The following is a 14,389-nucleotide window of genomic DNA, read 5'->3' as shown; positions in this document are numbered from 1 at the left end:
CAGATGCACATAAGGGGCAGAGATTGTCACAATCATTACATCGTTCTGAAGAAATGCTAAGATTCTGTGGAGGGCTCTGATTTTTTTTCTTTCAAATTTATGTATATGTCTGTTTACAGGCTCGAGAACTTCAAACTCTTCACAACTTACGTAAACTCTTTGTTCAAGACCTCACCACCAGAGTAAAAAAAGTAAGATAAAACCTTTGGTTGAAAGATTTGAATTATGCTAAAAACGTCATTTTGCTTTGGTGAAAATATTTGTCAAGCTGTGTGGCGCTCTGTTGAAATATAATTGCTTAATATATTTTGCTTGCATTTGAATAGCTGAGAATTGCATGCACAGATACACTAAATATCATTATCAAATAATTCCAAAAGCTTGAATTATAAACATGACTAGAGAGAGTATATAATACTAGCTTTACACATAGGCACATCATTGTAATTCATTTATTCATTAAAGGTAGTCTAAGTCCAGGCATACTGTACTTTTAAAAATATATTGATACCAAGATGAAAATAATAAAAATGTTAAAGCTGTATTTCAGGGGAAATTGCGATGACAGTGAAAAAAATTCTTATGTTTTTGCTTCCACTGAAGAAGCTAAAATTAATTCAGAGGATGAAGCCTAATTTAGAATAAAAGAATAGAATAGAATAATTTTTATTTTGACTTTGTACTATTGGCTGTAGTTTGGATCATAGTTCCTATAGTTATGAAAGAGCAGAGCAAGAAAGATTAAAGAAAAAGTGGTTCATATTGAAATACAGTATTAAAATCTCTTAATACTTCATGAAGTATTAAGGCCATGAAGTGAGACCAATTTAAACATTTTTTAAAAAAATCTTACTATCTTCATTATAAAATAGTCTTTGCATGAATATTTCCACTTTGTTCCAAATTTATTTGCAATGCTTTTCACTATCTTTTAAACTTTCCTTTAAAAAAAGATAAACTTTTATGACTGAGGAATAGATATCAATTATTTCAGAATGTGAAAACTTTTGCTTGAGGAACATTTTGAAAGTAGTTAAAAGCATCATTTCAATAAATATTTTAAAAAAACTAGCCATCAGTCTAGTATTTCATTATATTAGTTCTGGAAAACATTTCATAATTTCTACTTATTTGACTTAACTGTAACTCCCCAAATCTCTCCTCATGTCTCTGAAAGTACTCTTATTCAGGCGGTGAATGCTCCAACACTGGAAGTTTTTAAGAAGAGACTGGATAGCCATTTGTCCGAAATGTTATAGGGCAGGGGTAGGCAACCTTGGTTCTTTTATGACTCATGGACTTCAACTCCCAGAATTCCCGAGCCAGCCATGCTGAGGAGAAAGGGAGAGGTTTCCAAGCTGAGCCATGCTGGCTCAGGAATTCTGGGAGCTGAAGTCCATGAGTCATAAAAGAGCCAAGGTTGCTTACCCCTGGTATAGGGTTACCTGCCTGAGCAGAAGTTGGACTTGATGACCTCCAAGGTCCCTTCCAACTTTATTATTATTATTGTTGTTATTATTATTGTTGTTATTATTATTATTACCCAGATTGTTGGGGGCAATGTAAATATATATATATACATTGCTTACTGGTGTACACCGCTTAGAGAGTGCTTGCACTTAAAGCGGTATATAAGTCTCATAAATAAATAAATAAATAAATTATTATGAGTTCTGTTGGAATGGAAAGCAGAGGAGGACTGATACATGTGAAAAGTTTAAAAATTGCTAGACAACCCCTGACCACCATTTCAGAGATATTTCCTTACCAGAGTCCTCAATGTCTTTTACAATGACAGGACCTCTGATTTACTGCCTTCACTGGAAAAATTGGGATGCGTCCAAAGAAGCATTTGCCTTGAAAATGGCCCACATTGAACCACATAGCAGTCAAAAATCAGTCCAAGAAATGTCTTTGTATTATGTCATAAACTGTTTTATGATCATTTTTATGTAATAGTAATAGTAGTAAAGTTGGAAGGGACCTTGGAGGTCATCTAGTCCAACCCCTTGCTCAGGCAGGAAACCCTACACCATTTCGGACAAATGGCTGTCCAGTCTCTTCTTAAAAACTTCCAGTGTTGGAGCATTCACCGCTTCTGGAGGCAGGTTGTTCCACTGGTTAATTGTTCTAACTGTCAGGAAGTTTCTCCTTAGTTCTAGGTTGCTTCTCTCCTTGATTAGTTTTCACCCGTTGCTTCTTGTCCTGCCTTCAGGTGCTTTGGAAAATAGCTTGATTCCCTCTTCTTTATGGCAGCCCCTGAGATAGTGGAATACTGCTATCATGTCCCCCCTTGTCCTTCTCTTCGTTAAACTAGACATACCCAATTCTAGCAACCGTTCCTTATATGTTTTAGCCTCCAGTCCCCTAGTCATCTTTGTTGCTCTTCTCTGTACTCTTTCATAAAACTCATAAAATGTTTTATTAAATTAGCTAAATTTCCACACTAGGGGAGTCATGGGTCCAGGATTTTGGACTTTTTTTTAAATTAGACCATTTGAGATGCCTTGGTTTAAAAACTGTTGCATTGTTTCATTCAGTTAAAGGTTAAGGAACAAAAGTCTTAGTAGTATGTAGATATATAGAATTGTTTTAAAGAATTAACTTGGGACTGTGTAACCTTTCTTAAAGATTTCCCTGTTGTCTTGAACCATGCACATTATAACAGCATCAATGTAAATTATATTCAGAAATCTAAGAATTAGATTTCCACTTGAATGCTTCATGCTTAGCATTATTCCAAGTTTAATTTCATAGGCTGTACTGTGTTTTTAGGCAAGGTAAGTTTTTTTGTTGCTGTTCTCAACCATCACTTAATTTCTGTATTGTAATTTGTTTGCTTTGCATAGAGTGTTGAACTGGACAGTGACGATGGAGGTGGAAGTGCTGCCCAGAAGCAGAAAATTTCCTTCTTGGAAAACAACCTGGAACAACTTACAAAAGTTCACAAACAGGTAGGATTATCATTATGTAGGTCATTGCTACCTTGTGGTTTTCCTAATTTGTTTAAATTCAACAGCTGTAGAATATGGAGAAGAGAAAAACAAACCTTAAATAATTATGTGATGTAGTCTCACAGCAGTTGAAATACCCACAGCTCTTTCAAGGAGACATTTGAGCACAAAATAAAAACGGATTTTCAATCAGTTTATAGGAGCCTTGCCCGCTGAGCCAAAAGGAGGCTACTGGAAATCTGATAAGAAGAAAAAAAAATCCTAGTTGCATGTTATGTTTAGTCCTCAGTTTTACAACAAAGACCTTCAACTTTCTTTTAATTCAAATTGGATTTTTAGAAGAGAACACAGACAAATGGAGCAATGTGCCTGACAATATCAAAATTAACTGCTGTAGAATGTGGTACTTCTCAGCATCCCTGATAATCATGTTAGCTGAGGCTTTTGGGAATTGAATGTTAGCAACATCTGGAGAGCCCCAAGTTCCTTATTCCATTTCAGACTTTAAGAATTTGGGTGATTTTGATGGGGCATCTACTAATGAACAATGGTCAATGTGAAAAGCAGGGTGCTGGTTAGCTTGCGTCACTGATTTACAATGTCATTGTTACATCCAATGCATAAAGATTGCCAAAAATGTTCTGTGTGGTGGAAGCTTGAGTGGTAAGCAGACAATTTGAAATTCGTTTACCATAGGCATGATAATGAGTGTGTGCAATGGCGCTATCAAACTTGAGCTTTCCTGAAGTTTCAGAGATGATCTCCCATTAGTCCCGGAAGCACAGCCAGTGGCAAAGAACTTTAGAAACTGTAGTCTAAACCAGGGATCTGTGGACCATGGCCTTTTCGGAATCGGGCCGGACGAAAGGCGGGCCAGTGCGCACGCATGTGTGCATGTGCAGCTCCACTTGTGTGAGCAGCACGCCAAAGGATTCTCTTTTCTCCTGTGTAAGTGGAAATGCGCATGCACCCATACTCACTGCCCTACCATTCACGCGGCCCAGTTCCCCTCTTCCCCCTCGGCTTGGCTACCAAGCCATCTGTGCGTCCTGCTCAACTTCGCTGACTTGAAGCTGTCTTTGCAGGACACCCAATCCACTTTTGGAGTGTCAGGCAGGCCTCAGTGAACTTGAAGGAGAACGAGACTGCACCCCCAAAGGCTTCTCTTCTCCATGCCAAAAGCTTTTGCAAACGGACAAAAGGCTTCTGGGGAGCGATTTTGTGCTGCTTCAGGCCTTCTGTCCCTTTGCAAAAGCTTTTGGTACATAGAAGCCTGAAGGAGTGCGAAACTGCATCCCAAAGGCTTCTCTCTTGCGTGAGTGGAGCTGTGTGCCCGCACTGGCCCACCACTTTGTGTGATCTGATTCCTCTCTCCCCCCCTCCTGCAGCTAGATTGCCAAGCTGCAAAGGTTGGGGACCACTGGTCTAGACTTACCTAGAAGTTTTGTTTGTCTTTATTATGCAGCAATTTATTGGCTCAAACATCACTGCTCTTTTTGTCTTATGGAAGCCTCATACGTAGGCTGCAATGTTTAAATTAGTGTTTTTCTTCTCTCTCAATCCCATCTTTCTTTTCTTTCCCTCTTCTTTATCTTCTGTTGAAATTACAGGACTGAATAAAACTGTTCACAAGCAAAATCAAGACAGACAGTACTAAAAATAGCCAAAAGGGAGGACTGACAATTAATTTTTTATACACTGTTATGTACAGTTTATCACAGTGCTTCCCAAACTTGACAATTTTAAGGCATGTGGACTTCAACTCCCAGAATTCCACAGCCAGCATTGCTGGCTGTGGAATTCTGGGAGTTGAAGTCCACATGCCTTAAAATTGTCAAGTTTGGGAAACACTGGTTTATCAGTACGGTTCACATGGCTGTGCTTTCCATTGCGCTTTTTTAAAACTGAGGAAAATTGCAAAATGTAACATTAATTTGGAACATTTCCTCAGGAAACACCCTCCAAACTGCCTCTGCGTCTTTACTTACGGAAAATAATAAGTACTTTATTTTTTTTAAGTTCTTAATGTATATGATATTATAAAAATCTTATGGGTGTGATATTGTAAAAAATAAAGATGAGTTTTCCCATCCTTTTGTAGTTGGTACGTGACAACGCGGATCTTCGCTGTGAACTCCCGAAGCTGGAAAAACGACTCCGAGCCACAGCAGAAAGAGTGAAGGCCTTGGAAAGCGCTCTGAAGGAGGCCAAGGAGAATGCCATGCGGGATCGGAAACGGTACCAGCAGGAAGTGGACCGCATCAAAGAGGCTGTGAGAGCCAAGAACCTAGCAAGACGAGCACACTCTGCTCAAATTGGTATGGATTCTGCTTCCTAATACAGACAGTCCTTGACTTACCCCACAGTTGCGACCAGAATTTTGGATGATAAGCAAGGCCATTATTAAATGTAATGTTTTGTGTCTGATTTTACAGTTTTTGCCATGGTTGTTAAATGAATCATCGTAGTTGTTAAGTGAATCAAAGGGTGGTTAAGCAAATTCAGCTTTCCCCCCATTGAGTTTGCTTGTCAGAAGCTGGCTGAAAAGGGCACAAATGATGATCCCGTGACTATATAGGACAGTGGTGGCGAGCCTATGGCACGGGTGCCAGAGGCGGCACTCAGAGCCCTCTCTGTGGGCACACATGCCGTCGCCCCAGTCCTAGGCCTTCAGCTGGGTTTTATAAAACCTTTTTGTTTTAGGGCTCCACCGTCGTGTGCAAAAAAAAAAAAAAAAAGGTTTAATCAATCAGTCAATTTCAACTTCTCGCGGGGAAAAAAAAGATCTTGCAGAGTTGGAATTGATTGATTGAACTTTTTAGTCCCACCCAGTCTGCCGTTACCACCGCAGCCACGCCCAGCCAATGGGCCACGCCCAGCCACGATGCATAAGTGGTTTTTGGGTTGCAGTTTGAGCACTCGATCTCTAAAAGGTCCGCCATCACTGATATAGGATGCTGCAGACACTATGAATGCACGCCAGTTGCCAAGTGCCCAAATTTTTTTCATGTGACAATGGGGGAGGCTGCAGCAATTGTAAATGGTTATAAGTCACTTTTTTCAGGGCTGCGTAACTTCGAACGGTCACTAAACAAATGACTGTTAAGACCCCAGGACTACTTATAAAATACTCTTTAAGCTCACAATAAATTCAGCAAATACCATGGGTTCATATATTTTTCCTGCAGAAAAAAGTATTTCTATTTTTAGGTATAAATGGCTATGGATTTTAGAAGAGCATTCCTGAACTGTGACTTCAGGAGTCTTATTACTTTGCGTATATTAACTTGAACCAAATTTGATGAGCTTCAAAGCAGTTGAGTACAAAGCAGCATCCTCACATTGCTCAGTTGTTTTGCTTAGTACTCGGTGCATTTTGACACAAAACGTTTGTCCCGGTACTCATTGTTTGTTTGCTACTCAACACACAAGCTAGAACTTTTTGTTGTCAGCTGCCTTGTGACTCACTGCATTATTCCTTGTGGGGGAAAAATTGTTTGGTACTCATCATTTTTGGAACGCGTCGTGCCTCCCGGAACCAATTAATGATGAGTACCAAGATACCACTGTACATAAATGCAACAATTTTTTGAAGCAGCTCAGTGAGAATTGCAGAAAGACGTGGCTGCTTTAAGTGATAGAGAGGTATTTGGTTCTCAGTCCCACTTATTGTGAGGGATTATATTCAAATGCTTTGCATGACCCTCAACTAATTGTCATTCTTCACTTTATAAATAAAAAAAAGCAACAGAAGACGTCATTTCACTAGATATTTTAGTTTTTTATTCATAGACAAACATAGCCATTATTTCTTGTTCATACTCTTATTGCAGCATTAACCACTAAACACAACACCTTTAATACCTCTGCCCTTACCCTGAGCCCAAAATACAGTTTTTATCTAATTTGTTCAGATATATCTAACCAAGCAGTTTCTGTGGGATACTTGGACTTGATTATTCCTACCATCTGCTCATTTATTGTGTTCTGTCACCTTCATGGTATTCATAGCTCTGTCAAAAGCTTAATTTATACTATTGGTTATTACAGTTGTAATTTTGCTATAGTACTTGAAGTGGTAGAGGGGAATTTGTATAGCTGAATGTTAAAATACTTGTGGGAGAAATAATTGATATTAAAGTAATTTCTAATTCCTCGTGCTCCAGAAGCCAAGAGATGAGAACACCAAACTTTTGAAGGCAGATAAAAGACAAAGACAATTTGAGAAAAAAAACAAAGGAATCTATTGTATTTTACAGTGGAAAGGAATTTATGAATTGTATATTATTGTTTGAGATATTTGTTGTATTAACACTTTAGGCTTCCCATAGAGCAGAGGTCACCAACATTTTTATACTGGCAGCCCAGAGGGAAAGGGAGCAGCTGTGAAATTTGCACACGCACGCAAACGGGGCCACATGCAAACGGGGCCGCGTACACCCGTATGGGGCTAGCAACCTCCATTTGTGCATGCAGCAGGCGCTAGCCGCCACCACTGCTAGCCCCACATGCATGCGTGAATGGGCCGTGCAACCCTCATGGCGCTGGTGGCCCCGTTTGTGCAGCCTGGTGGCCAGTGGGCCACAGACCATAGGTTATGGGACCCCTTGCCACAGAGGGGAAAAAATGGGGTTATGATTATTTTAAAAAAGAGTAGTCCACTCCTTGGCTTAAAACAAAATTTTTCCTTGGCTTTGCTTCTTCTCTTTGCAGCCAAGCCTATTCGCCCTGGTCATTATCCAGCATCTTCTCCCACAGCCATTCATGCTATTCGTGGAGGTGGTGCATATTACCAAAACATGAAGTAAATAACAGGTAAGCTCATGGCCATTCGTAAGTTACTGTACTGTACAAACGTCACAGTCCACAGATACAAGTTCAGAAAGGTTTTGTAGTTCAATCATAATAGGAAACTGCTCTTCAGCAACCCCGGAGGTCTTGAAGAGGGACTTGCTAAGATAAGAACAGCCAGATTGAAAACCAGCCTGCACAGCATAAGGCTTGCAAATAACTTAACTTGAACTAGGAATATGTTTGTATGTCTTCTATACCCAAGTCGACATCTCTATCTTTCTAAACCAGAGATGGGGAAGTAAGGCCCATTTATGACTTGTGGACATCAACTCCCAGAATTCCTGAGCCAGTGTGGCTGGCTCAGAAATTCTGGGAGTTGATGTCTACAAGCAGTGCTTTTTTTCTTTAAAAAAAAAAAAGGTGCCGGAACTCACACACGTCATACAACCCATCTTGCCTACCCTACAAGGTTCCATCCAAAAAAGGTGCCGGAACTCCGTTCTGGGCGTTCTGTGAGAAAAAAAAGCCCTGTCTACAAGTCATAAAAGGGCCATTGTTCCTCACCCCTGCTCTAAAGCATTAGACCAAGCTTGTTGTTTTAACTACATTAATGGGCAATGCTACAATTGTTGTACCTATGGCTCCCTTTATTCACCTGAATCATTGAACAGCTTCTGATTCTGAGGCTAAAACAGTTCCTATAGATATTTCAGAAGCATAGGAGAAAAATCTATTTTGTTCCTAATGGAAAGAAACTTTAGTACGTTAAACCAAAATGCATGTTGCGTGAATCAAGAATGTGCCACTGTTTTGTGATGGCTATATTTACCAATAGGATAGTGACCATGACCTGCCATTTTAATAGCATAGTTTCTTCCACCCTTTGAATAAAATGCTGGAATGTCTGTGTCCTTCACCTGCCCCTTAAAAAAAAGTGGAACAGTATGTTGTGCTGGAACAACACTCTCCTTAGTAATCCATTTATCCAAGTATATTATTTCAGAAATAGCCACTATGTTCAGCATTGCCCCCCCAAAATCCTCTCTATTGTGTAACATTATTAGCAATGTCCTTACATTGCTGATCTGCGCTGCGAAAGATTTCTGTGAATGTTTCAAGTATTGATCTTATAGCAAGAAGTTAATTACAGATAATCCTTGTTCAGTGACTGTCTCATTTAGGAGACCGTTTACAGTTACAATGGTGATAAAAATAGTAACTTTACAGCCAATGTTTGCAGTTATGACCTTTGCAGCTCTGTAAAGAAGAGAAAAACTGAAGTAGGATTGTAAGCACAGTTGTGTTTTCACTTAGCAACTGCTTTGTTTAACGACTGAATTACAGGTCCCAAATTCTGGTTGCTAAATGATCACCAATACATTTACTATAATTCAAAATTTATTCTGCTGATGGTGTCAGTGTAATGACAAGGTGTAAGGACAAACATATTCTGGGAGGAAAAATTAAAAAGTTTAGTAATTTCACTGCCATTTTTGGAAGTTCTGCCATTCTGTGAAAAGAGTACTTGCAAAGCATGCTTGAATAACAAGAGAAAACCAATGGTAGCCATTCCATTTTTATTCACATTTTTCCCAGGCAACTAATAGAAAGTAATTGAGTAACTAAGAAATTGAAATACAATTATTTTTCCAAGACAATCCATTGAATAGCAGACTGAGGATGAATCTGAGTTTAGTCTTTGCCAGTTCTAACTCAATATCCTTATTTTAGTATTTAGTATCCTGATATAAGTAGTCAATTTGAGTGCAATCCAGAATGAAAATAATTGTTTTTATAAAACTTGGTCAAACACACGCTAGAACTGTTGTCTCCCCTCTTCTGATCTTAAGGAATTTTTGCCTCGGTTTTTGGGGGGCACCTGATGGATAGCTACACAGAACAGACCTCTCTGCAGTAGTCCCCAAACCACTGCTTGGTGCAACTTCTAGTATTCTCCCCTCCACCTATTCCCGAAAACTTGACTCGTTCTGCCATACATTTGATTGAGCTTATTATTCAATATAACAATATATTCTCACGTTGCATTTCAAGTTTGGTTCATGGCTGGATTACTGTTGGATTATCAAATTTTGAGTTAATTTTGTAAGAAAAAAAAATGGAAAACTCTTTGGATTGATTTGTAGATCTAGAATTGTTTTACAAATAAAAACACACAAAACAATTTCCAAAGCTTGTTTTCCTCCCTCACCCAATCGGAACCGGATGACGGTTTCTGTTCTGCAGCACCACATTTATTTAGATTTTAAAAAAAAAAACAATCCTGCCTTTATTATTTTTATAAATAACTCAAAGCGGGGAACATCCTTAACATTCCTTCCTCCTATTTTCCCCACAACCCTGTGAGTTTATCTTCCCCACAACAACCCTGTGAGTTGAGTTGGGACGAGAGAGAATGACTGGCCCAAGGTCACCCAACTGGCTTTTGTGGCTAAGGAAGGACTAGGACTCACAGTCTCCCGGTTTCTAGCCTGGTGCTTTCACCAGTATACCAAACTGGTTCTCTCCATAGGATGATTATATATGTTTTCTGCAAATAAATTAATGCTCCAAAAGTTATTCTGCTCCTGAAAATGTGATGTGTACTAACACAATTTATTTGTGTCTATTTTTTTTTCCAGGCTGACCAGCTGGTACTTGGCATGTGGAAGGTTGTCATCAATTCACTACTACTTTTTTTTACAGAGAACTGGAACTATATTTCTGTTCGTTGTACATGTTCTACAGCCATCGGCAATGCACCGGTTTCAAATGTTTCAGCTTTGCCCAATCTCCATGTGTACAGAAGTGTGTCCAATGCACTTTTTTCTTTCCAAACCTTGTACAGTGTATCTAACACGTTATCCTAGGGTAATAATACACCGAGTCTGCTCCTCAATCCCTGTCGTTAACTGACTGCCTTTTAGCCCTCTGTGCCACTTCTGTGGAAGATTCTGTGCTTGCACTGATGCTGTTTTGCTCTGTTTTAAGTACTCTGGTGCATCAGTAAAACTGTGACATCCAAGAATTAGCCATCGAACAACCATAGCAACAAACCAGATAATTGGATTCCCTCATGAATTTTTGATTTTCTGTTTAATATGTGTATCATTTTATATTTTTGGAAACTGACAGGGTGCAGCTATATGGTTTAAAAATAGCCTCCCCTCTCCAATCTGCTTTCAGAAAAATAAAGTACCTCAAATAATGCATTTTTATTACCCTGGTGAAATGTTGATTTTTTTTAAAAAAAAAAGGGTAGGGAGGAAAAGCTAAATTATGAGTACATTTGCTCAGATAACAGTAGAGATATAGAAGGATGAAAAAGAACATGGTTAGCATAGTTTTAGTCTTAAAATCCAATGATCATGTGGGTACATAATAACCTCAAAGTTTAGGATTTGACCTATTATGCCCCTTACATTGGTTAGATCTTCAATTGATTATGCAGAAACAATGGTTTTGAGGAATATGAATATTAAAAGAAAATTTAGAACAGCAGGCGAAAGCTTAATTTCTCCTTGATTTTCAGAGATCACGGTACAAGTCAGATATGTGGGGAAAATTCTGCTCTAATAATTCCCCCCCCCCCCAAAAAAAAAAGATTGACTAGGAATAGGTATGCATGTTTAGAGTGCAGAGCAAAAAGAAAAAAAGAATGATTGAAATAATCTTACCAAAATCCTGAGCATTTATAACATTAGATGCTAATAGTGAACCTTAGGGCAATTGGCCCAAGAGAATGGTGTAGTACGCTCTCATTGTATTCTTACTTAATGACAGACATGGGGTATTAAATTGTATTTTAAGTGGAAGACATGGATAACCATAGAACAGGTAGATAAACAAGTGTTACATCTGTAGTTTAATGTGCCAGTTGTATTTATTTTGCATATGCTTCATATATACGTTGAAAACCATGCATATGAACATGTGTTATCTCAAAAAATTATGAGGTTCAAAATGACTGAATTTCAATTTACATTTATTCCATTCTGTCGCTGTGGCTTTCACTAACATTAACAGTAAATTTGGGGATGCTAATTTTTGGGGGGAGGGAATACTTTTGCCTAAAAAGCTATTCTGCTATAAAGACTTTAGAAAGATGGTTATCAGATATTTTATCACGACATAGGTTAGGTATTCTCAACAGTAGCAAGGATTGATTGGTCTTATTTAATTTATTAATTGCACTAATTATGAGGGAAGGGAGAAACTTTTGCGACGTGTTTAGTGAAATATCTTATTTTGGGTTTATTTTGTTATTTTTTTTGTAAATGTTTGTGTTTTTAAAATATTATTACACATGTATATACACTGTCCACCACTTGAAGTGTGAATTTGCCATATTCAGTCCTTTTTCTGGGATTAATAAGGCCATCTTTTTAGTTGTAAATTGTTGAACACCAAGTTACATGCACACACATGAAGTTTACATGCATATACACATAAAGCTCCCAGTTGGTAAAAAACAAACCAACCCTGGAACAATATTTGAAGAAATTCCAGCCAGGACATCCCAGTAAGATACATTCTAAATATTCCAACTAGAATGTGTAACATGGAGGATGTTTCAAGCAATCTCACTATAACTATTTTCATAGGCAAATGAGCTCTTAGAACGCACATGTTTAGTTTTAAAACATAATTTCAAATGACTCCTTTTTGTGCATTTAAATAATATTGCTTAAGATGTTTTGATACTGTGAATGCAATCACTATGCCTGATCAATCCCCACTGATAGGAATGAGAACTAGGTACTATAGTTTGACATTAAGCACTTTTGAAATTAAAAATTGTGAGGTTAATAGGGTGCTTATATTAGGATGTAAGGAAAAGTTACCTTTGAGGCCCCAGAACTGTTAGTTGCTGATCAGCCAGTCAGTTCTTCTAACTTAAGTTTCTTTGACTGGGGCCTCAGAACTAATTTTTTCACTTTGGTCAAAGATGGCAGATTGAATTCTGAAATGGGACACAAAGACACAGTATATTGCAGTGCTTAGGGATGTATTTTGAAAATGATCCACACACTTTTATTATGTCACTGACTTATTGCTGCTAGAATTGCTTTGTGTGATATTTCTAAACCATTCTTTTAAGTTTTTGATACTAATTTTACAGTTTGTTTGTATTGCTTCCAAAATGCCAGAGATGTGATTTACTCTTTAAAATGTCCATTTCCTCTTTGCTTCTTTTATAGTTACAGTTTGACATTCTTTAAATGATAGGAAGATTTTGAGTTTAATTCTTGAAAACTCAATAACTATGTTATATACTTATAAAATTTTCTGACTGAAAGTGAAGCTTGCTTCTAATTTCAATCATACTTTCTTTATAGTCATAGTTTTTATTTATGTACATCCTTGGGATAACTTTTTAATTTAGCCGTCTGCCACTGAGACAATGGAAAGATTCTGACCATACTTGCTAAAATTACATTCTGCTGAATTAAGTTAAGAATGGATTATTCTGAATTAATTAGCTTGAAATAATGTAAACTGTACTAATATCTAAAAACTGGCTTTTAAAAAATCTGATCCCCTAGTCAATGAAAAAAGAGCAAACAACATATTTTGTTACTTCATTTATAAATGAAAATACTTCTTTTCTTAAAAACAACACAGTCCCAAAGCTTATCTTTCATATAGCAAATATATTTCTTGTTTATTAGGTTTATTCCACAAAGGACTACTGCAGTTTTTGTGGGTTCTTTGGGTGTCTCTATCCCCATCATAGGCTGTGTTATAAAATAGGTTGTGCAGTATAAGCTGTAGCTTACTGGTGATGAATTGGTCCCCTAAGCCTTTATAGTCTGAGGCAAGAATATGAACATAGCAGAATTTTGGGATGATGCCTCATTGAAAAGCAATTTGTTATGGTTCCTTATAATGCCTTTTTGAACCAAGAACACAAAGGATAATTGTCTTTTTGGGCACCCATACAAAACTATTTCTAAGATTTGTGTCTTACACCTAAATAATTGTGTCTGTCATTTTTTAAAAACTTCTTTTAATAGTGGAAGATGTGAAGGAAGAATAGGGATTGAGGCATTCTGTAGAAGTATACATGTCTAGTTTATAAAGTTTGTAGTGTGTATTCCAAATGTGTATTCTCTGGGACCTATGTATCTGTACAATAGCTTGTTTTAGGGAAAAATGAAATGTGGATCTTTTTTCTGATGGTTACAATCTCTGGGGAAATTTCCACATAAAAGATGCTGTAATGAATTTAGCTCTATAACAGCAAACCTAAATCTCCCCTTTCTTCTCTATAGTTAAGTCTTTGGATCTTGGTTCTAAAATACTATCTATAAAACTGTATGGATACACTCGCAGACTGCATGATGTATCATCCAAAACCTGTTTAAGTAGAAATAAAATTTAAGTAAAATCTTTTGTGGCCTGTGTTTAATAGCAGTGATAATTTTGGTATATTTGCCTTTTCAACCTTGTGTTCTTGGTATCTTCTATGGAAATCTTTCGGTTTGACAAAGGAACAGAACAGCTAAGCGGATACATTCAATATTTTTACACTGCTTATTTCTGACTATATACACTGATATTTTAAGTGCCACAACCTTGACAAGTCAGTTTTTATATACGTTTTTTTCACATTAGCTGAGCAAAATCTTGTTCGCTTAACT

General features: G+C 37.6%; 1 protein-coding gene across 1 annotated transcript in view; it reads left to right on the top strand.

Moving 5' to 3' along the window:
- KIF5C (kinesin family member 5C) overlaps nucleotides 1-14,140 on the top strand; it is a 116,712-nt gene extending 102,572 nt beyond the window's left edge. The window contains exons 22-26 of the mRNA XM_039327904.1: nucleotides 120-191; nucleotides 2,850-2,954; nucleotides 5,056-5,272; nucleotides 7,668-7,769; nucleotides 10,388-14,140. Of these exons, the coding sequence (XP_039183838.1) occupies nucleotides 120-191; nucleotides 2,850-2,954; nucleotides 5,056-5,272; nucleotides 7,668-7,762 (489 nt within the window). The 3' untranslated portion in view covers nucleotides 7,763-7,769; nucleotides 10,388-14,140. The remainder of the gene's footprint in view (nucleotides 1-119; nucleotides 192-2,849; nucleotides 2,955-5,055; nucleotides 5,273-7,667; nucleotides 7,770-10,387) is intronic.
- Nucleotides 14,141-14,389: the final 249 nt, after the last annotated feature.

The sequence above is a fragment of the Crotalus tigris genome, unplaced genomic scaffold (genome assembly GCF_016545835.1).
Source record: "Crotalus tigris isolate CLP2741 ecotype Arizona unplaced genomic scaffold, ASM1654583v1 scf7180000024369.3102671, whole genome shotgun sequence".
Classification (NCBI taxonomy): domain Eukaryota; kingdom Metazoa; phylum Chordata; class Lepidosauria; order Squamata; family Viperidae; genus Crotalus; species Crotalus tigris.
The sequence above is the reverse complement of the archived record's forward strand: the minus strand, read 5'-3'. Positions and strand labels throughout refer to the sequence as shown.